The following is a 22,097-nucleotide window of genomic DNA, read 5'->3' as shown; positions in this document are numbered from 1 at the left end:
TGTCTTTTTTTTTTTTCTTCCTTCTACCTCTATAATCATTCCTAATATTATGACCATATTTTAATCAGAACCTGCATTATTTTCTGCAGACGGTAACACAACTTTGTCTTGGATGTTTTGTATTGGTTTAGTTGTCCCTTAGCTACGGCAAGATTAATTGATGATTGTGATTATTCAGGTCACACTATAATTGTACTATAAACTTAAAAAAAAAAGATAATTGTGATCATTTAGAAGTGAAGTGTAAATGCTATTTTATGTGGTTACTAGTGATGTGATCAGTGTTTCTCAAACTAGAGGTCGATCGATGTGGGTTTTTTCATGGCTGATCTTTTTTCTTTCAGCCAATTTTGATAATTATGCCCAAATTATGTGATTTGAAATTGGAACAAAACTTATTTACAATCCTATTTCAAGCCAAACTTATGAGAGACCCATGACCATGTAATCACATTTTGTGCAGTGCCCTCTTCAAACTACAGTGTTCAAATCCCTTTAGTCAGACACGGGCGGCGGCAGACATTTTTGGTTGGAGGAGCTATGGGGATGCTAAGTTCTTCAACTGGGCGCTTAACTTAACATGTTAATCGAGAGTCTTGTCTGGATGCGAGCTCACTCTATCTCTCTACCATGTTTTCTTCACTGTTTTAAACAAGTTTAAATGTAGTTGGCCCCTAAAAGTCTGGGGGGGCTATAGGGGAGCCTTGGCCATTCTAGGTCAGATTAGTGCCGCCTCAAGCCCCCCAGCCTGTAGTAAGGTGGTCCGCCAAACTAACATATCAGTCTGTTAGAGGAGGGCCTATCTATATATGGACGACTTGATTCAGAAATCAAACCCAGGATTTTGATCTAAGCAGAGATTTGTGGAAATACTGTATGCGACTTGCCATACAGATGTGGTAACAAAACAGACTTTATTTGTACACAGCAGTTGATAAAGCACACAGATGTACATCTAATTGCTTGTAGGTGGAGTAACAAACAATAAAAAAAACAGGTGCTTTTAAATGCAGAAAACCAACGAGTGATGGCAACATCTTCAGCAGAGGTCCGACTTCAGGTGTTTGACAAATCCACCTGAAAGGACAATAAATAAGCAAGATTAATCCAGATTGGTTCTAAATGTAATATTTAATTTTTTATACAAAAACAACTAAAAAACAAGCAACAATTTGCCGCTCACAATTAAGTTGAGTATAATTTGATTTTTTGATTAGAGAAGCATTCTTAATGTTCTAAATAGATCTTTTGTTTGGGTAATCACAGTAATTTGTCCATTTCCCGTCTGCCTCCCCTTATCAAACTGATTGAAGAAGTGTCTCTATTTTTAACGTGACGAAGACCAGAGGAATCTACAGACTGACAACTCCTGTCATCTGCCCATGTCAACTGTCAAACAGGCCCAGAATGGGTTTGGAGGCAACAATTAGCCTATGTCTGATGGTTTGACTTGAGGAAAACAAAAGAACCATTTTATTGGAAACACCCTTGTTGCTTTTTTTATTTGTGTGTGTGTGTGTGTGTGTGGTGTGTGTGTGGGGGTGTGTGTGTGTGTGTGTGTGTGGGGGGGTGTGTGTGTGTGTGTGTGTGTGGGGGTGTGTATATATATATATATATATATATATACACACACACACACACACATAATGTATAACAACTCTTGATTAGTCATCTAGCCTTCAAATGTTTTTGAAATATGTATTTTTATAACCTTAGTTCAACTGTTGCTGCAGTGGAGGTGAGACTGACAATCAGTCACCTCCCCCTCCCCCCTCTTCACTACTCTTGTCTACGGCTCAGACAAATTTATCAAACTGCTCCCTTCATTGCAATGCTGATTTATGTACCAGCGTCATCAATTCCTAGAGGTCTACTCAAATTCATTCTGATTGAAATGCTTCACACTAGATCCTAAAAAGTTCTAAATTAAGTAGTACCACATATAACATGATTTTAATATATAAAAATAAAACATGCACTTTATAACTTGATGAGGGGGAGGGGGTCCAGCACCTGTTTGTCTTTGTTATGGCTCTGCCTGAAATAGTCCACAGTATGGCATTAAACATATCTATCTAGCATTTATTTGATTGCAGTTGTTTTTATTGCTCAATAATACCTTTGAAAAAACAACTTACTCTGGTTGCGTTACCTGCTGGTCTCCATTGAAATAAGTATAATGCTTACCGGTATTTATACAGTCAGTGGTAATTCCATATTGTGTAACATTCCTGGCAAAGCAATAACATCTCATCTTCTGAAAATGTACACAGTGCTTCATTTAACATCAGCTATTTGTTTAAATCTTACCCTTTTCAGTGAGAACATGCTGCTCCCCCTAATGGCCGCCATCAGATCATCTCTCCCAGACCTCTGTGGTGGAGGAAGACTGGACGGTTCTTCTCGCCTTTTTACTGACGGCTTCAGGCTGTTCCTTAGCTCCTTCAAAATGTCCCCACTCTCCTTTTCATTGGTGCCGTTTTTCACTTTCTTTGTCTTGGGTTTCTTAATCTGAGTTTTGCTGTTTTCCAGTTTTTCCTGTTGCTTGACCATTTCTGCAATCTTTCTTGTTGGTAACTCTGGGTTCACAGAAGTTAGACTGTTCTTTGGTTTTTCCACTGTTTTTGCAGGTTGCAATGTTTTTTTCTGCGTTTTATTCTCAGTTGATTGGTTTGTAACTTGTTTAACGACCTCTTCTTGGGCCTTTCTATCTTGCATTCTCTTTTGCCGTTGCTGGTCTTGGTTACGTGTTAAAATACTTGTTGCCGCCATTCTGGGACCAGGTAGCTCAAACTGGTAGCCTAGCTTTAGCAACGTAGCATTCTCTCTTAGCATCTGCACCATCTCCATCTCTGCTTTCCCTCCACAGATGTGCCTTTGGTTGTGAAATCTCAGCTCAACCAGCGTCTGATTTTGACACAACGCTCCCATTATCGCCAGGATGCCTTGTCCGGATACAAAGTTGGACTCAATGTTCAAGTTTTTTATTGAGCTATTTTCTTGTAGCATCTTAGCGATCGCAAACGCCACTTTGTCGTCGGCGTGCGTATTGGCGAGACTGAACAATTGGACGTATGTATTTGTGCAAAGAGCTTCGATAAAACGTAGTAAAATCTCTTGCGAAATGTCTTCTTTGTTGTTGAGATTTACTTCAGTCAAAGTTGGGTCGTTCTTCAGTATCTGCTCCAAAGCCGTATCTATGACGATTGGGTTTTCGCTTGGCTTGTCCGTGTTTAACTCTGGAATTTTTCTGTCACTTTTTGATGGATTAGCAACTTTGGATTTGCTCTCCTTTACGCACTTCTTATCATCTTTCGTAGAACCATTTTGCGCCGGCTTGCTTCTTTGCGTAAGTCTTTTTTTCACGTTGTTCTTGGAGATCGGCTTGTTTGCGTTGGGCGTCTCTAGCTCCCCCCGCAGGCAGCTCTTATCTTGCTTCTCCTTCTGGACACAATGACAGGAGGATATAAAATTAGGCCCGGCTTTGACATTCAGCAGCCTCTAACTTTTAATTAAGAAGCCAGTCAAGCGCTGGCCTGCCACACAGTCATTAAAGCTGGCATTTCTCTCACATCATATTTTTAGACCATTTCAGTCAACACTCAAAGGGCTGAGGACTGGGGGAAATTACACTTCAGAGATATTATTTAATGAACCAGGAATAACTCAATCAGTACCTTAACCATTTATAGTTTATATTCAAAACAGAGTTGTCCATCAAACTCAACCTTAAAGCACGCAGTTCCTTCTATTCTATGCTCTATTCAATTTCTCAGTTTCTAAAATACTTTTTTGACACAGCTGTATTGGTATTTCAAACTTAAAAAGCCTATAGACAAAAGTTTTCTTAACTTTCTCTTTAGATTAGGTTTGTGTCGCCCTCTGCTGGTACATGTGTGCAATGGGGAATTTTTTAACAGCTAATTAGCAGCATTACATCAGGCAGCATTTATGTAACTTTTTTGGTGAAGGGTCTACGATCTGCTTGACTCCGTGCTTGAAATGTTCTACAGTATGACATTAAACTTTTCTATCTCCATGGAAACGAATAGGCAAGTCCAGGCCAAGTTACAGGTCAGATCTGTGCATAGGAGAAACTGCTCATTGTAAGACAAACGCATCTGCAATTTAATACATGCAAAATAGCTGTGAAACATACCAGGTGAAGCTATGTTATTTCCATGGAGATAAGCGAGTAGCTGACCCCCTACCAGAAAAGTTACATAGTGCACCATTACACACGGAAAAGAAATGTACACCAAACACCCAGACCAATCCCTCCTCCTTCAACTTCTTCACCTGAGCGGGCTTGGCCTCCTCTTTCTCCTCCTGTATCAGCTTCTTATTCTCCTCTTCCCAGTACTTGAGCAGAGCCTCGTGGTTAAAGTTTCCCCCTGGTGCTTTGGCGGTCTGGTCCTTCTGCCTCAGCCCGATGGGGATGTTAGTGTCTGGGTCCAGATGGTCCAGCTCCTGCTCCAGCTCCTGGATCTCCTCCACAGACAGAGAGGCCAACAGCTCGTCCTCGTCCACCTCCTCGTACCGACAGAGCTCTCGACGGTAGCCAAACATAGTCAGACGCCACTGTTAACATAAGACGCAATTATCTGAAGCAATTCTAGTCATTATATGTTGTTTTTCTGTTGGGTTTTACTACTATACAGGAAAAAAATCAGACAAGACGTATGTGATAGGCTTCTTTTTTACATCAGATGCCCTTCCTAATACAGCTTTTCTTGTTAATCTAGTATAAAGTCAAGCACAAAACATAAAAAAAACATATTACTCATGTGGACACAACAACATTGTCAAAGTACTGCACAGAACTTCAAAAATACATAATGGCATCTACAAAGCACTTACATGGCATCTACACATAATGGCATCTACAAAGCCAAAAGTATAGAATTAGTAAAAAAAAAAAATCTGACTGTTACTCAAACAAGCAAGTTTATCTCAACTTAAATATCATAACTAAATCTAGATGTATTGTATTTTTACTCACCTTAGATATGAAACGTTCTATGGGTTGACTCGACGTCCATGAAAATTGTTGTACAGGATGCTGTGGTGTATCTCAGCGTCCTACAGCAGAGATCTGAAGACCATCTGAGACACAAAGCACACATGCCCCCCTCATCCCCCCACGGGACAGTCTTTTTTTAGTACACTGGGCATCAGGGGTCAATAATATAATCTCCGTGCTGGTATGTGAGTCCTGTGATTGGACGGGGCTCTGGGCTCCTCACCATCTCATACCTAAACACAAATGAATCTGCAGCACTAAACGGAGCCTCGGGATGCACGGTTACGTAACGCGTGGGCTAAAGAAGTGGTTTAGAAGCACTTGTGGTCCCAAAGGAAGGTGTGGTTATGTCCAGGCAAGCTGTGAGAAGTACATGGTTGAACTTGTTTACACTGGGCATGACAACACAAAAGCTGCTCCTTAGCGCCAACTTTGTTTACATTATTAGTCTATATTTACTAGCACTCAGATATCAGTACTAATGAGGAGCTTGTGAAATAAGAGACTGACCAAAACGGGAGACATATACTGATACTGGTGTGCTGTGGTGACAAGCTGAACCTACCAACATTTTAACCAAACTCAAAAAGAGATAAAAGTCAGGAGTGGGAGCTCGGAGTAGACCTGCTGCTCTTCCACGCACGTTTTGCCTATTTCAAAGACATAAGCTCTGGAACCATATCTTATCTCCCTCAGTTTTGACGGTCGTGATAGGCAAGCAATTCACCAATCAGAGAAACACATTGTCTGTATCTACCAAAAATTGCATTTAAAAAAAAAAGTTTTACCAAGTATCAAAGCTCAAAGAAATGAGAAACGACCAAATGAACAGGCGAGCCACTAAGCAGCACTGTCAGTTTGAGGTGAGAGAAGATATTGACATTGACCTGAATACAGCTGTGATTGGTTTACCACCACACATGTTGGAGAAATGATTGCTTTGAGCAGAGTGCTAGACTCAGGCCACTAAAAATCAAACAGAAGGTTCTAATGTCTGGACTGTTAGGCTCAGACAACACTGAAGACTCTGGGTCACAGATGTAGTTTTACCTTATTGTTTCTGAACCTCAGTACCACTATCAAAGGTGTTAGTTTGGACAAAAAGAAAGCATCTATAACTGACAAATCTTCCATGATGCCTGTGATGGTAAAATGTTTGGAGACAAGATGATTTGTTGTTTGGTCGCCCGGGTAACAGACAGTCACTCATCACTCCAGGCCTTACACCAGCAGCACCGTATCGGGTATCACATCAAGTGGAATGATGATGACTGACATGACAGCGGCCTGAGCCTAAATCTGATGTAAATTTGACCTCTGAACTGGAATTGTCAAAGATTACTGTCCAAAGCCGGTACTAATTGTCAAGTTATAACATGAGCACAACTGGAAAACCAATAACAAACTAGATATCTTAACTTTTACATTATTTTGGGAACTTTCCAAATATGAGTTAATCCAACTTTTAGTGCCAATATATTTTTAGGTTGCTCTTAAGTCTTGGTTTAGATTTGGAGGTGTGATCGCTTCGTGGCCTGCCAAAATCATGATATTATTGTTGTGTGGGGTTCTGGACTAAGAGGTTAAATTTAGTGTTTGAAAGTGACAGCCAGAGGAACAGACCACAACTTCACACTACTGACCACATACAAATCATGACATTTTCTACATACTCATAATTGTATTGTGTATTAATTTAGCAACATTTTACACTATATACTGGTATGTTTCTTTTATGATTATAGTTGCTGTCCATGTGTACCTTTTACTGTTTTAAAAGGTACACAGACATTTTTAGTTGAAGCTGAGAACTCTGAAAAGTAATTGACTACTACACACAAATCAACCAATAAGCCAACTTTATGAATATGTGAGCTCGCTTAAGAGAAAAAAAGAAAGGACAAAAATACCACAGGGGTCTGAATCAATGAACGCTAAACTCTTTTTAATCTTATGTGAGATGAGTTTAGTTTTGTTTAAAATGATAGGTGAGCAATAAGCTGTTTCGCATACAGCACTGAAATAAACAAATCTGATGGCACAGTTGGCGTATGGCTTGAGACATGATGGAGGGAGGGACCAGACTGATATCCCTCTGTGTAAAAACTGAAATGATTGAAAACTTGAAAGGAAAAGAGATTGGATTGTTAGATAAAATGAGTCAATTGCCAATATATAATTTACAGTACATAGCACACAAGGATACTAAATACAATAAATTAAATTCTTTATTTTATATTTTCATAAAAATGTCAAAAGTATATTATAAGTAGACACAGTCTGAGCCCATTATTGCTCATTAACCCATTAACCCATTACAGCCATTAACAATTATTTTTAAGTATTCTCTGTGCAGTGGTCTGGTTATAAGTGGCAGTGTTTCAGATCATTAAGAGGCTGTGCCATGGTCATACTGTAATTATTCAGTAAAAGCTTTTCATGAGACTGATTGAACATGCTGATTAAATATGCTATTAATGCAACAATTGTTTTACATTATACAAAATTAGTACAATTTTTGTATTTTTTGTAAATAAGTGCGTATTTTTATGTTTTTAAATAATGACTTTGACATATGCATAAGTGCATGTAAGTTGGAAAAATATTACTTTTATCATCAGGCCCAAACTAAAGAACTAATTAAAATGTGCCCGGAGCCCAGAAAATCACCAGAAATTCAAGTGGTAACCAAGAATGGACGTGGCTTTTATTGCCACATGCAACTTTAATTTACATTAAATATTGTTAAGTCGACAACATGCAAATTTGTATAAATATTTTAGCCTTATGCAAAAGGATTTCGCCCAAGGTAGCAAAATAATTCAGGGCTAGCATGTATTTCCATCTGCACTCTAATGTTTTATTAATATGGAGTGACATTTCATTGCATACCTCTGCTCACAGTGTAACTGAGTTGACTTGTTTACTTTTGGGGCCTCTGGAGTTTTGATGGGTGGTCATAGGATGTACAGTCTCTTGCTTTCTCTTTATTTCTCCCCACAGATGACTTTTCCATAAAGATCATTTTCTTTAAACAGTAGATAGTCTTTGATTCGGTTTGGTGCTTTGAGAGACATGATGCTGTGGCAGCCCTGATGTTTCCTGATGGCCACTCTGCACAGGTGGGACAGAGGTCTGGGGTTGGCTGCAACAAAACAGAATAAAATGACAATATTGGAATTCATCTATTTATCTGTTTATCTATAAATGCCATAACAGCGTCTGGTCTTACATATAATTTCTTGAATCTGTGACCATTCCTTCTGATTTTCCAAAATCTTTATCAGTTTGTTGCAGAGAGAAACTTGTCCAACATATTCAAGCAGGATGGACACCACTCGACCGGCTAAGTTCACCAGCCATGACAGACCGACAAAGTCACAGAACTAAAACAGAAAATAATGTATTACTTATCACACAAAGTGCTACATTGTGTTGAAAGCCAAGTGGTCCTAATATGGATCCCTGGAGAACACCACTATGGAGTAGGTATTATTTTAGTAAAGAGCATATCTTTATATTCTTTTATATGTCAAAATCTATTTAATTTGTCTGGAATGTATTGTGTTTGTAGTACCTAATTGAAGAAAAGATGTTTTTGTCTCTTTTTTTGTCTTTATTTATAGAGTACCACTCTCTTTTTCATGAGTGCTGTGTTAAAATACAGTGCAACACAAACAAGCAAAATAGCCAAAAACTTTATTTTCCCCCATTTTAGTGTTGCCAGTTTTTAGATGTAGACAATTATAAGATTGTGTATTAAAGGTGCCTGTATCAAAGTTCAACAAGCAAGTGAGATATTCAGGCAGTCTATCAAGTAGTCCCTTTATAAATACATTTTTTGTTCTCTAGTATTGGCCAGTCTACTTTTTCATAATGTACAGTCATAGGATTAAATTCATCACTTATTGTTATGAAACAAAGGGCTGAGTGAAAAAGTGTAGCTAAAGTTTTCAAAGTAGAGGCTGAAGTAGAGACTGTAGTCTATAAACAGACTAAGCTGCTGCTTAGGGCCCCGAGGCCACCAGAGGGCCCCCAAGAGCCCATACATTTATATTAAAAATAATGATTGAAAAGTTTTTTTCTGAAAACTAAATGACAGTTGGGTGTTTATACTAGTCTAAATATCTGTCTTAAATGGTTAGATGTGTTTTATTTCCAGTAACTAGATATGTGCTGCCTACATTTGTTTTTGAATGGGGCAGTGGTGTAAACACGTAGTGTGAAGGACCCCTCCCCTCCAGGTGCACTCTGGGAGCGCTGAGGCACTAGAGGGACATTTAAAAGGGTATTTTACAAACTGAAAGACTAAAAGTTAATGAAGTTCAGTTTATTTAAAGTACAGGACAATGCATGAAGAGCCCAGAGGAAGATCGTTTAGGGGAAAGAGGGACTTTTCAGAGCAGACTCGAAACTCCCACTTTACACCTGCAGATAAAACAGTGAAGCTGGACGTACATAATTGTGCAGACAGGAGACACCTCAGAGGGACAGAGGACAGCAGGTAAGTCCGTTTATTACACTGACTGTTTGTGATTGTGGCTTGTCCTTTTGTGGTATACTGTAAACCATCAGATGTTGTAAGTGTAGACTAAAGCGGGTCAAAATAACGTTGATTATGGCAGAAACCTTTTTCTTACATTTGCTGAACGAAAGAACAACCTGTGAACGACTCCTGATTGCGTTGTGAATGCTCATATAGGTATGCACCGATACCACGTTTTGCAAAAAGAGTACTTCATTTTGAGTACTCCCGATACTGAGTAAAAATACCGTTTCCAAACATTATTTTTACAGGTGTTTGATTATAGAAATAAATCAAATTAATTTCATAGGATTTTATATAACCTCCGTTTTCATCTTAGAATTCTTGTCTTATCTACTGAAATCACTGTAGTTAGCATCTGGCTTTAATATTTACCACTTCCTCTTCACAGACTGCGCTCCGTGCTAACTGCTAACGAGCTAACTGCTAACGATGCACTGTTAGCATAACAATGACTGTTGTTACTTTACCACGGTTACACTTTCACACACATGGACATGCAGTACCTCTTTTAAAAGCTCTGAATTCGCTCTATTCAGTCGCTAAATGTGGTTATCAATTTTAATAAGTTACAGTGCAGCACAAGCAAATAATCGCCAGCGCCACTTAGCAACGTTAGCATGCTACTATGTAAACACAAGCGCTGCACTAACATCCTCTGTGAACTATAAACACTTTAAAGTCCTAAATATTTGTATATTTCACGTGACAGTCACATATGGTTACAGCTGTGCTTAATGTGCAGAACAGTTAATGTGCAGCTTTATGTCCAGAGCTCACTGCTCTGTGGAGAGATGAGCTGTGAGCCTCAAACAAGAGGCAGCACAGATACAGTGGTATCGGCTTTTGGTATCGACAGCCCATTGACGAGTATTGGCACCCGATCTGTGCCCATAGCTGTGCATCCCTACTCATTTATATGCGCATTTAGGCGAAATCACAGCATCCAAAGCCTGACAATAAAGATAAAAATAATGTGATCCTAAAATCCTCTCTAATTTAATATTCAGTCCAAATGATCTGATGATTATAAATCTGATGTTATGTCCAGGCTGTTTCTCTTATGCAACTTTTAACTTGAATCACTACTTTGTACTTCTTGAGTGATATAATTTTGAAGTAAGTGTACCCTTGCTTAAGTACATTGTTTCGCTTCTGTATGTCACATAAAAAATCGATAAATGGAAGCCCACTTTAGTCAAGAAAAAATATCCAGAATTAAACATTTCCTTTGGCAGACCCCCCTTCTTTACATGTTTTATACTGTTACTTTTATACTTGTGGTTATTGCTGTTGTAAGCCTCTAGAATTTTCAGTCTTTTTATAAGTGGTTGTGATGATGTCTTAATATTGTCATATATGAATATGTGGAAGTGAAGTGGTGAGGGCCCCATGAAGGCTAGGGCTGGCCCTATCAGTGCGTGTGCCTTTATTTAAAAAAATTCCCACAAGAGCCAATAGATTTAATATGGTCACTTTTGAATACAGTCTTTCTAGTTTTTATATTTTTTAGTGGAGGGGAAAAAAACACAAATCGGATCAAAAATTCAATTTTTGGAGAAAAAAGTCGCCCAGCCCTACTTTAATGTAATTTAGATGTGATACTACACACATTCATATGTATGTTTTTGCATATCAAAAAGGCCTAACTCTTAAGGGATACTAGGCCTATTTGAGACTGGCCAGGATTGGATGCCTGCGAATTAGGTTTGTTAGTAATATTGATAGCAAAAGGAATTTTTCCTGGAGTACTACAATAACCCTTCAGTCAGATGTGAACTTCATGTCACCGAAATTGGGAGATGGAATTGGACAAGACATTACACATTGTTTTCCCACCACGTCTATAAACAATTTGAAGTCACTTTTCAACACCTTGGACTGTTGTAGCTTAATCACTAAAGCTGATATCACAGTGGATATGTCCGCATGGTTGGACTCTGAGCACGATGTTCATGCTTGATACTTGAGCTCCAGGATGGCACTTGGTTTCAGCCCGTGGGATGACTACATGGCATACCATAATCAGACTGATGAGGAGCCATGGTGGGTCTTACTCAGTGAAGAACACCTTTCCTTTACCAAGCGAGGCTGAGCTGATTGGTGATTAATCACATGCTGCAGTGGGGACTTTTTGCCTTCTTTTACACGTTTTGTGGTATCTTGGGACATGCGAATTGCTCCAGTTTTGTTGTCTTAATGCAGTGGGTGCCACTGTGACGTTCTGCGAATATCTAAGAGGGGATGGTAACTCCTTGTGACTTGGTAGACATGGAAACCCGTTCAGGTCAAGAATGTTAAATCTATTTGACAGCTCCAATGATGATGTGAACACTTTCTCTGTTGTTTACTATTTGTAACCAGGTACCAGTTGTGTGAGGGAGTAGAAGAATTTGGACCCTTTGTTTGTCATGATACATGGGGCTGTCATGGCGTAACTAAACCAACCGCAGTTGCTGGCTGACTGCATCCCGTGCCTGCAGAAGTGGAATTTACACCGGGAACAGTTACGGTCGCATCTAATTCATCATGGCAATGGACATGGACTTAGATTTTCTCACTGTCACCACCAAGCTCACGAGACCAGCTCTGGGTTTGAGTCATCCTTGCTTCCAAGAGTAGAGAGCTGTCACAGGCCCCTGAAGGGGCATTGAGTTTACTTGAGACAGATCAACTCAGGGCCGACACACTGTGTTTGACACATAATGTAAAAATCCTATTGCAGTACCATCATAGTATAAGAATATGAGCTTGTAACTTTGATTTGATGCTACTGATCGTGGGATTTTTGAGTAAAAATGCCCACACTGTAAAGACGTTTTTGCCACCGTGCTCGGAAAGTGGAAGTGGGAACACAGATAAGTGTAATGCTGATCTCCCAGTTAAGTTACATAGTGAACCTTTAAAGTTAATTTGACTTGCACTCATTTGTTCCTAGCAATCAAAAATTGTTGCACTTTCCTGATATAGCGAATATGATATAATTATATTTTAAAACTCACAGTAGCCTTCTCCTCCTGGTCATGACTGTACTCCATGTGGTCGTCCCAGCTGTCATCATGGGAACAGCAGAAGCACTTTTTGGCGTCAAGCCCCTGGTTCAGCAGCAGCCGCATCATCACCTCATCTTTCAGGCAGTAAAGCAGAGCCGTGGGGAACACAGTGTCTGTGACCGCAGTGAAGTAACAGTTCACATCCGCTTTAGCCGCTAAAAGCAGTTTCACTATTTCATACCGCCCTGAACGTACTGCCACCAGGAGACAGCTCAGAGGGTCCAGATCGGGTTGGGCCCCTGAGTTTAACAATAACTCTGTGCATGTCCTGTCGCCATTGGAAACAGCAAAATAAAGAGGGCTTCGTCTCATGTCGCCGTAGTTTTCAGAGACGTGAGGAGCTAGTAGTGCGTTGACGTCGTAGCCGCTCTGTAGCAGCAGCTCCAGGCAGTGGGCATGGCCTCCGTCCGCCGCAGAGTGAACAGGGCTCTGACCGGCTAATCGCAGAGCTCGACGAGTGGTGAGCGGCATCAGTGTACGCAAAGCTCTGAAGGACACAGTGGAGACAACAGACATTCATTTATGGAGCATATCAACTACTATTACGTGTGTTCTGGCTTTCAGTAACTTCAGTAAAATCTTAAAGCCAGTAATCAATCTCGTGCACACAGCCTATGTGTTCTGCGACCAAACAATTTTTACTATATTTTGGTCACATATTTTTAGTGATAACTTAAAGGTGTACTGTCTATGTCCTCTGATGGAGGTCCTCCACCTGCTTGTCTCGAGATGCAGATGCTATTGCTTCCACAGTGTGACATTTAACTTACTAACTCTATAGATACAAGCAGATGATTAGATGATCAGGCCAAGTTACTGGTCAGATCTATGACACCTGTAATGAAATAAATGCAAGATTTAATGATCTATGGAATGTGGAACATTTTCCAGATATGCAAGATAGTGCACCTTTAAAATGTCTTTGACTCCATGACTCCCATAAGTACATGCACTCATTGCCCCTCTTTCACTATAATTCTGTTACTTACAGATAGTGGCCCTCATAGGCAGCTTTGTGAATGGGCAGCTGGAAACTCAGGTTGTGCATGTTGGGATTGGCCCCATGCTCCAGGAGGATGTTCACACAGTCAGGATTTCCAGAACCAGTCGCATCATACAAGACGCTGTCGCCGTTTGGAGCCTGGGCGTTCACATCAGCACCTGAATGAGACAAAGAAAGACCATTTTAGACACAAAAGTCAAAAGTGACATTTTGTAACAAGCTGCTAGTTTATGTAATGCAATTATTTTCAACTTTTCCCCTCATCTACCTCCTACTGTGCCACAATTTGCATGTTGATTTAGCATGAGTCAGAAATTGTTTCCTGCAATAAAAAAAACTGAAGTGAATAGTTTTGTACTGTTTTAAAACTGACAACTCCTTTCATCTGGATTTCTTCATCTATTGCAGCTTAATATTAGATTGCTTGTTAATGTGTTGCCACGGGCTACACAGTGAAAAAAGAGTATGTGCTTCTAGCCTTACAAAAAATATGTGACATTTTGTAAAAAGGAAAATATGATTCTGAAATATGAAAATGAATGTCAAAATTTTGAGGACTTTCCCAATGACAATTTCCAGACCATATTCAGATGATATTCTGATAATTGCGGTTTTCAGTTGAGTTGATGTGTCCATCTCTAAATCACAAACATGTGCATCTTGTTTTTAACTTGGTGCTACCTAAAAAGCCGATCCAGGGGGACAATTGGTCATTAAAAGAACAGTTATATAAATATCTATTTTTTTCTTTTAAGAAGAATCATTTTATGGAGCTAAATTATTCCCTGATTGTGGGAAAGATGGACTGGTGTGGGCAGAGTTGTGTTTTAGTTTTTGGTTTTCTTGTGATGCAGAAAAGAGGGAGCAGGTTAGGATTAGGAAATGGGTAAGGTTACAGTCAACAAAGGTTAAGGTTAGGGTTGAGAATTAAGTTAAGGTTAGGGTCATAGACTATATATAAATGGACATAACTAACCTGCAAGCTGCCACGTTCCAAATAGGGCATGAACATGGGTGCACATCCGGCTCCATTGACTCTGGATCCAATTCACTTTGTTTTTTTCACTATTGTGTCTATAACTCTGTCTTCTTTCCCCGAGGTTTGACAGCATTGCTAGGTGCCCTTTCCCTGCTAAACCAGCAGTACAGGTGGGAAATGGGCGTTACTTTCAACAGCCTCGCTCGAGATTGCCTCTTTGGTTGCTATAATACAACTTGGCTCCAAATTCGCCCCATTTGACTGGAGCCAAATGACATCACACTCCCATAGTCCACTTCTTTATACAGTCTCTGGTCAGAGTTGAGAAAGGTTAAAACAGGTTTAGAATGTCAGCTCTTTTCCTCTAGAGCCTAGGCACAACTAACTATGAATTATACTACAATACAGCGTGTGTACATATATAGTGCATATTAGTGTTGAAGAAATATATTGAATAAATTCAGATAAACGCAGGTATATCTTTTCAACAAGCTAAGTTTTTAAGACGGAGCTGTCAGTTTGATGTATCAGCACATCATCTCGACAAGGAACATCACCTCAGCAGAACAATGGCAATCCATCAGAAATGTTATTAAATGTTTTTGTCTTGGTTGAGGTTCAAGTATAGCTCAAAAACATGAAAGGAGTGTAAAATGATCCGTGCAGACATATCACTTTGTTGAATGACTCCACTTTTTTACACGTGCTTTACAGTCTTGATATTGTAATTTCGCATCCTCCATAACTATCATTGCAATTATTCTAAATATCTCCTAGTGTTGTCACAATACTAAAATTTATATCTCCATTTCAATACTAAGGGATGGACTCGATACCCATTCCGATACCATGATGATAAAAATCTGTGTAATGCCTTAGTCATCGGTTCTATTGTGGTCCATGGGCTTGTACTAGTCTATGTGGTCCTGGCGGTTCTGATACAGCTCAAGATCATTCTAAAGCTATTCAGGAATAGTTCATTTCTGCCCTGTGAATGTGACTTTTTTAGTGTTATCTGCTCAAATGAGTATAGTTTCGATACAGTATTGATTAGTATCTGGTTTTCGATACTTTTGACAACCCTGATTTTTCTCACCTTTAGCTGTAGGTATTTTTGCTTCTTTTAGTTTCTTTAACCTTTTCTTATGTGAAGTAAAAACAACCCGCCTCTGTCAAGTGACTCGCATAGTATTTACACATTGATTGTACAAAGATGACCTTACAGCTTGTGACCCATTTTGGCCTGGCTTGTTTAATAAAGTTCTTCTTGTTATTTACCATGTTTGATGAGTACTTCCAGGACCTCCGCGTGGCTGTACTCCGCAGCGATGCCCAGAGGAGTGACCCCGTGCTGGTCAGTGTCGGTCACCTTCCCCCCGTTGGACAGCAGCAGCTCCATGATGTGGGCGTATCCCGTCATGGCGGCTTCATGCATGGCGGTCCACTTCTTCAGACACACCTGACCCACACGAGCCCCTCCGTTTAACACAGTCGAGACCAGTTTACGAGATCCAGATCTGACCGCTGCACGAGGCAATCACACACAGGCAAATTATGAGTTTCAGAGTTAAATAAGAGATGGTTATTGATTTGTGCCTTAGCGAAAATCCAATATAGCATAAGGTCGACACACAGCAAAAAGAAATACGATGAGGTTAATTTAGGCAGGGCAAGTTTATTTGTATAGATGGTTCATATGGCACTAACATGTCGGAGATGTACTTTGGTGCTGGTCCTTGGAGAGACTTGTTCACAAGCAGAGCAGCTTTAAAGTCTATTCTCTGAGCCACAGGAGCCAGTGCAGAGACCTGAGCACAAGACTTACGTGCTCATAGTTCCTGGCGTTCTGGATGTACTGCAGCTGTCTTAATTTTTGTTTGGAGAGGCTAGTCATCACCGTTACAGTAGTCTAACCTACTGGAGACAAATGCATGGATAAGTCTGTCCAGGTCTGGTTTTGACAGTATACCTTTGATTTTTGCAATATTTTTAGATGGTAAAAAGCTGCAGATGTTATAGATTTAATGTGGCTGTTAAACTTCAACTCTGAGTCCAAGCGCGGTCGACTGACTTCAGAATATTGAATCTTGATTTGAGTTGTTTGGACTGTTTATTTACTTATTGGTTCATTGATCACCCTATTTGGTTTATTTCAAGACGACTCTACACCATACAGAAACCCCATGAAATAAGTTTAACCCTCATTGCGGAACATTTTAGGGATGGGAAGGAAGGTCAGTATTATTGATTGATCTCACGACACTGAGGCCAGCATAGGACCAGTCATATGTGGCAATTAGACCAAAACTATACCAAAACTCTACTTCATTATGGTTGTTTTCATTGCCTAAAATTAAATGGAAAAAACATGCATCTGTCTTATGAGCATACACGTCTCTCCATAGAACTGACTCATAATTTGGCCTGGTGCCTGCTGGTCTCCATGAAGCACCATGATTTTTTTTTCTGTCGCGCCAAAAAGACAATAATATTTAAAAATTATTCTGCAGTGTTCTTGGAAATAATAGGATTAAATGCTCTCTGAATGAAGCATATATATGTCTGACCTAGTAAAAGAGGAGACTCATTCCTGCTGTTGGTGGTGTGTGGGGAGGCTCCATGTTTGAGTAACATTTTCACATTGTCGACTAAACCAGCATTCACTGCAGAGGTCAGGAACGTCTCTCCTTCTACCGTGGTCTCTTCCAGTGTCAGCCGGCAAGATGCTAACAAACAAAGGCATTATTTTACTACCATTAGTTCATGCCATTATACAATTTGATATAATGTTCAGATGGCAGAGTAAAGGCTTTCATAATGCTAGGTAAGAATAACTGCTTAGCAATGTATCCACCACATATCTGCCTTATTAGTCCTGAAAGGAATAGTGGATTTTTGTTAGGTGTTGCCACCATTTTGTGATAGTAAAAATAATCTTAGCAAATTTTTGCCCATAGACAATACAAAGAACTTTGAACCAATTTTTGTTTCAATAGGTAGTTCCCGAGATATCAGCCATAAACCAGGTCAGTTATAAAAAGTCAAATTCTACCACTAAATTCTGACCAGCCCTCTAACTCAGTTTTACTTTGCACAGTTTAGAATGTTCTTAACAATTAATTCAACCAAATTAACTAAATGTCAGAATCTCAGTTTGAATTGAAAACTCTTACCCACCATATAAGACCATCTCCAGCACCTCCACCACAGGCTGTACAGCAGCCCAATGCAAAGGATACCAGCCACGACTGTCCACCTGACTTAAGGCCTCTGGGTTTTCACAGAGCTCCTGCAGTGCAACCAAGTCACCTGCAGGGGGAGTATATAGCAGTAATTAATGGTTGACACATTTCACAAAGAATTCTGAAATATTTGCGTTTTTACATTTTTTAATGACGTCGACTAGGTTCATATAGTCACTGCTCCTGTAAGAATATACACATTTAGATATGATAATTATGAAGAAAAACACATATATGTGTGTGGTTCCCACCTGCTGCTTGGTCTGGTCCGATGATGAGCCTGGCACGACTCCTGGATCAACAACTGAACTTGAGCGTCTAACAGACACTCATCGTCAGTGTCCTCTACTGGCTCCACATCTGTCACAGAAAAGGTTATATTATATACAGTATGTTTTATACTATACAATGGAGTTTGTGTCAGTCTTGACTGAATACATGAGAAAATAAATAAATATGCTAAAATAAATAAATAAAAATGTGAAACCATTATTAAGAAAGATTGGTCACAAAAACAGTGTCCAGATGACCAATGTTAAAACCGCGTCTACGTTGAACCAAACCTGGATAAATGAAGGATTACTCCAACTCATTAACAAAAATAATATTTGTTGTACATCTTTCCCAAAATATGTTAAAGGTGCGCTATATAACTTTTCCAGTGGAGGGCCCGCTAGCTGCTTGTGTCATGGAGATATTATTGCCTTACCTGGAAAGTTCCACTGTATGGCCTTAAGCTGATCTATATTGCATTTATCAGAAAAGTGCAGCTATCATTAATACAACTATTCAACTATTTCTATTAAATTATATTAATCCTTCCTTTAAAAATACATGTTTAGATTTATGTAGTTTACAGTAGTCCGAGTGTACCTTTTGGCTATAGTTTCACACTTGGGGTGCTTTAAAGTCAATACATCTGCACACCAACAGGGGGCAGCCTTGAATACAGTACATACAGTTATATAGGCCTACTGTAACCGCCCAGCAGCCTCTCGTGTTGTGTTGAGTGTTGGGAGAACACATGTTTCATGCTCCACCACTGCAGTCATGCTGTGGTATTCGATCGTGTACACTTTATTCTTTTGCTGATAGACATTGTAAGCACATTAGAACTTGTAACGAGGCTTGTCTATATGCGTGGGTTTGACATTGACCTCCATAGCATTGACAGTAGCCATTGTATGCTCTGCGCCGGCCTGTAACTGGAATGCCAATACATGTAGACTTATCCTAAGCTTATGCAAACTATTTCACCAATCAAAGTCTAGAAGTCCGCAGACTATTTTAACCACTTGTAAACCTGAAAACAACCAACTCTCACCTTGTTCTAAATCCGTCATTATTGAAGTCGGGGGACGCAGAGGGACCCGGTGCACGCTGTTTGTACGTCTCTCTCCCCTATCTACCTCCCCTGCCTCCCCCCAGCCCCACGCACTATTTATAGACCTCACCTGTTCCTGCGTATTCAACATGCTGCCTGCTCCTCTGCACCTAATGGGCTGAAACTTCCCCCCGGAGCACATTTTCCCACCGCTAATGACAAACAGTAATGATCCGCACTCTTGTATGAATATTTATAGCGCCGTTATGATTCATGTGATATGTGTGCGTGTGCGTCAGAGTGCGCCGTGCAGGGATATGATACGAGGCTGATTGATGAAAAGTGGTAGGAGAGAACACGAGTGAGGAGAGAAAGGTGACTGATAGTTCTTGTACGTGGTAAAATTTAAATGCTTAGCGCTGAACTTTCACCTTTTGTGTCGTAGGCTGCTTTGCCAAGTCCAGTCAATATGAAAGTGTAGTGTGATTAAATCAAACAAAATAATGGAAGGACACCTGTAACCCACTTGCTTTTGCGCTATTTGTTTCCCTTTTAACAGGGCTGGCCCAGACTAAGCAGCTGCTTAGGGCCCCGGGGCCACCAGAGGGCCCCCAAGAACCCATACATTTATATTGAAAATAATATACATATACATATATCACACATAACGGAAAAAAATGTGCAGTCTATTACTGTTTCCTTGACCTGCAATTGTTTGCATTTGTAAGAAGAAATTTCTGGCATCCATACAATTTCAATAACAAAATACAAAATGTTATTACTGTATCAAGACTAATGGTATAGGTAGGGTGACCAGATTTTCAAAAATGAAACCTGGGACACACCCAGGTTGGGCGAATGATAATAATAAAGAGCAAGTAAATATATATTACCCTTTTTACTGGGGATCAGATTGGTCAAAAATAGGGACACCTGGACACATCTTGAATAAAACTGGTATAAAACTAACCATGGTGCTGCTAACCAACATACTGCCAGTCAAGGTGCTTACAATGGCCCCTCTCAGGGTCCCAGAGAGACTGAGAAGTGGAGGACCAGGAGGGAGCAGTACATGGACAAGAGGGGAATGTACTTTCAGGCCTGTGAACTATTAACTCTATTAACTCTTCACTGATGCACTTTTAAAATGCAAATAAAAAAACTACAACTGCAAAAAATTAAATCAGTGTGTATCTGTTTTAATGAGCAATACAAGTGAAAACATTTTTATGAAAACACTTTTGATTTGATTAAATGTCAACTTTGTCTAATGAGTGACTATTTAAACATGTCGGCCGACTTGTAATTCACTGCAATTACATACATCATCTGATTTTTAATTTTTTTTCTGATAGTGGCCCATCTCATTACTCAAAAATTGTGCAGTTTGCAGAATGGGACACACTCGGGTTAGGGTGGTTGGTAATAATAAAGAGCACTCGGCTCATTCTCAACTCACTTGTGACTCAGTATATAACATGAGAGACTTTTGTCATTGCAACAGAGTGCACATTTTGGTCTTCTGACTATTTTCAAGCAGTTTTCTGTATTTGAACAAAAACATTTGATAATATACACCATCTGGCCAAAAAAAAAAAAAAAGTCACACACTAATATTTCGTTGGACCGCCTTTAGCTTTGATTAGGGCACGTATTCACTCTGGCATTGTTTCGATTTCGCTTCTGCAATGTCAAAAGATTTATGTCCATCCAGTGTTGCATTAATTTTTCACCAAGATCTTGCATTGATGATGGTAGAGTCTGACTGCAATCCCAAAGATTCTCAATGGGGTTCAGGTCTGGACTCCGTGGAGGCCAATCCATGTGTGAAAATGATGTCTCCCTGAACCACTCTTTCACAATTTGGGCCCGATGAATCCTGGCATTGTCATCTTGGAATATGCCCGTGCCATAAGGGAAGAAAAAATCCATTGATGGAATAACCTGGTCATTCAGTATATTCAGGTGTCAGCTGACCTCATTCTTTGAGCCCAGACTGTTGCTGAACCTAGACCGGACCAACTGCAGCAAAGGTGGTGGCTTTTTTTTTTTTTTTTTTGGCCAGGCAGTGTATGACCAACATCAGACTGAAAACATCCAGAATGTCAAAACTACCATAGTTACAAGAACAGTAAACAAAGATATAAGGAGGGTCAAGATTTTTAAAATTCTAGACATTTTTTCTTTATTTTTGGTGGATTTTAATGTGTTCCAGTTGGCGACAGTGGACTTAAATTATAAAGGGTCCTTGCACTGGTGTAAACACATAGCAGCCCTCACCTCTGCCCGGCTCAAAAACAAATGTAGGCAGCAGTAGATATTTTGCTACTATAGATATAAAACAAATGTAATTGCTGTAAACAGCAGACTAAATATCCTTGTAGCCCTGTGTCTATTAAAACAACTTTTTTTTTTGGCCAGGCAGTGCATAAGTACAAATAAAATTGGTTAAGGTGATAAAAGCAGAGTCATAATGTTGTCAAATGTGAGTCACCAATAGATGAGCCAGAAGGCATCTGCTGTCGGGGGCCCCAGAGACAAATTTAGCTTAGGGCCCCCTGAATGCTAGGGCTGGCCCTGGACCGTCCACTAGAGGATGGCTCCACAATAAGCGGATGAAAATGGATGGACATTTCCGTGAGTAACTTTGCAAAGAAACTGAACTTTTCAGAGTAGCAGCATACTTGTACTTCTACCTAACTTGACTAATATTTTCACTGAAGTAACAGTACTCTTGCTTGAGTAAAAGTTTTATTTACTCATTCCACTGTGAGTAAGTCTCCAAGTGACAAAAGCTTTGTCGACAAATGACTTGAACATTTGTGTTTCTTGCACTGCCCCTTCAGATATGATTGTCATTGTTGCGTCTATTCTTTGAAAATACCAGACTTTGTGCATTATTTAATGTTTTGTCCTTCCAATTACAA

The 22,097-nt window shown here is 39.8% G+C and overlaps 2 protein-coding genes across 3 annotated transcripts; both read right to left on the bottom strand.

The window, feature by feature from the left end:
- Positions 1-902: 902 nt before the first annotated feature.
- Positions 903-5,223, bottom strand: lmod2a (leiomodin 2 (cardiac) a). Of its 2 annotated transcripts, none has more exons than XM_055222441.1 (4): positions 5,003-5,223; positions 4,300-4,581; positions 2,311-3,444; positions 903-1,077 (listed from the first exon to the last, which is right to left on the bottom strand). In XM_055222441.1, the coding sequence occupies exons 2-4, from the start codon at positions 4,567-4,569 to the stop codon at positions 1,057-1,059; spliced, it is 1,425 nt and encodes a 474-aa protein (XP_055078416.1). In that variant the 5' UTR covers positions 4,570-4,581; positions 5,003-5,223; the 3' UTR covers positions 903-1,056. The 2 variants fall into 2 exon arrangements, with proteins under 2 accessions (XP_055078416.1, XP_055078417.1); XM_055222442.1 differs by having other exon boundaries at positions 2,311-3,441.
- A 2,139-nt stretch (positions 5,224-7,362) lies between these two features.
- On the bottom strand, positions 7,363-19,339 carry LOC117371840 (ankyrin repeat and SOCS box protein 15-like). The gene is made up of 10 exons (XM_033967515.2): positions 19,171-19,339; positions 18,098-18,206; positions 17,989-18,029; positions 17,782-17,913; positions 17,172-17,330; positions 15,883-16,128; positions 13,612-13,783; positions 12,572-13,109; positions 8,256-8,409; positions 7,363-8,168 (listed from the first exon to the last, which is right to left on the bottom strand). The coding sequence occupies exons 1-10, from the start codon at positions 19,319-19,321 to the stop codon at positions 8,011-8,013; spliced, it is 1,860 nt and encodes a 619-aa protein (XP_033823406.2). The 5' UTR covers positions 19,322-19,339; the 3' UTR covers positions 7,363-8,010.
- Positions 19,340-22,097: the final 2,758 nt, after the last annotated feature.

This window comes from Periophthalmus magnuspinnatus, chromosome 6, assembly GCF_009829125.3.
Source record: "Periophthalmus magnuspinnatus isolate fPerMag1 chromosome 6, fPerMag1.2.pri, whole genome shotgun sequence".
NCBI classification, from domain to species: Eukaryota; Metazoa; Chordata; class Actinopteri; order Gobiiformes; family Gobiidae; genus Periophthalmus; species Periophthalmus magnuspinnatus.
The sequence above is the reverse complement of the archived record's forward strand: the minus strand, read 5'-3'. Positions and strand labels throughout refer to the sequence as shown.

Excerpts from the sequence above, each read along its gene's own strand:
- lmod2a (XM_055222441.1), bottom strand. The coding sequence starts at position 4,569 with ATGTTTGGCTACCGTCGAGAGCTCTGTCGGTACGAGGAGGTGGACGAG. Across the intron at positions 3,445-4,299 it reads AGGAGGCCAAGCCCGCTCAG|AAGGAGAAGCAAGATAAGAG; the intron begins GTGAAGAAGTTG and ends CATTGTGTCCAG. Across the intron at positions 1,078-2,310 it reads GCATGTTCTCACTGAAAAGG|GTGGATTTGTCAAACACCTG; the intron begins GTAAGATTTAAA and ends TTGTCCTTTCAG.
- LOC117371840 (XM_033967515.2), bottom strand. The coding sequence starts at position 19,321 with ATGTTGAATACGCAGGAACAGGTGAGGTCTATAAATAGTGCGTGGGGC. Across the intron at positions 17,914-17,988 it reads AGTCGACGTCATTAAAAAAT|GTGACTTGGTTGCACTGCAG; the intron begins GTAAAAACGCAA and ends CTCCCCCTGCAG. Across the intron at positions 8,410-12,571 it reads ACCAGGAGGAGAAGGCTACT|TTCTGTGACTTTGTCGGTCT; the intron begins GTGAGTTTTAAA and ends TTTCTGTTTTAG.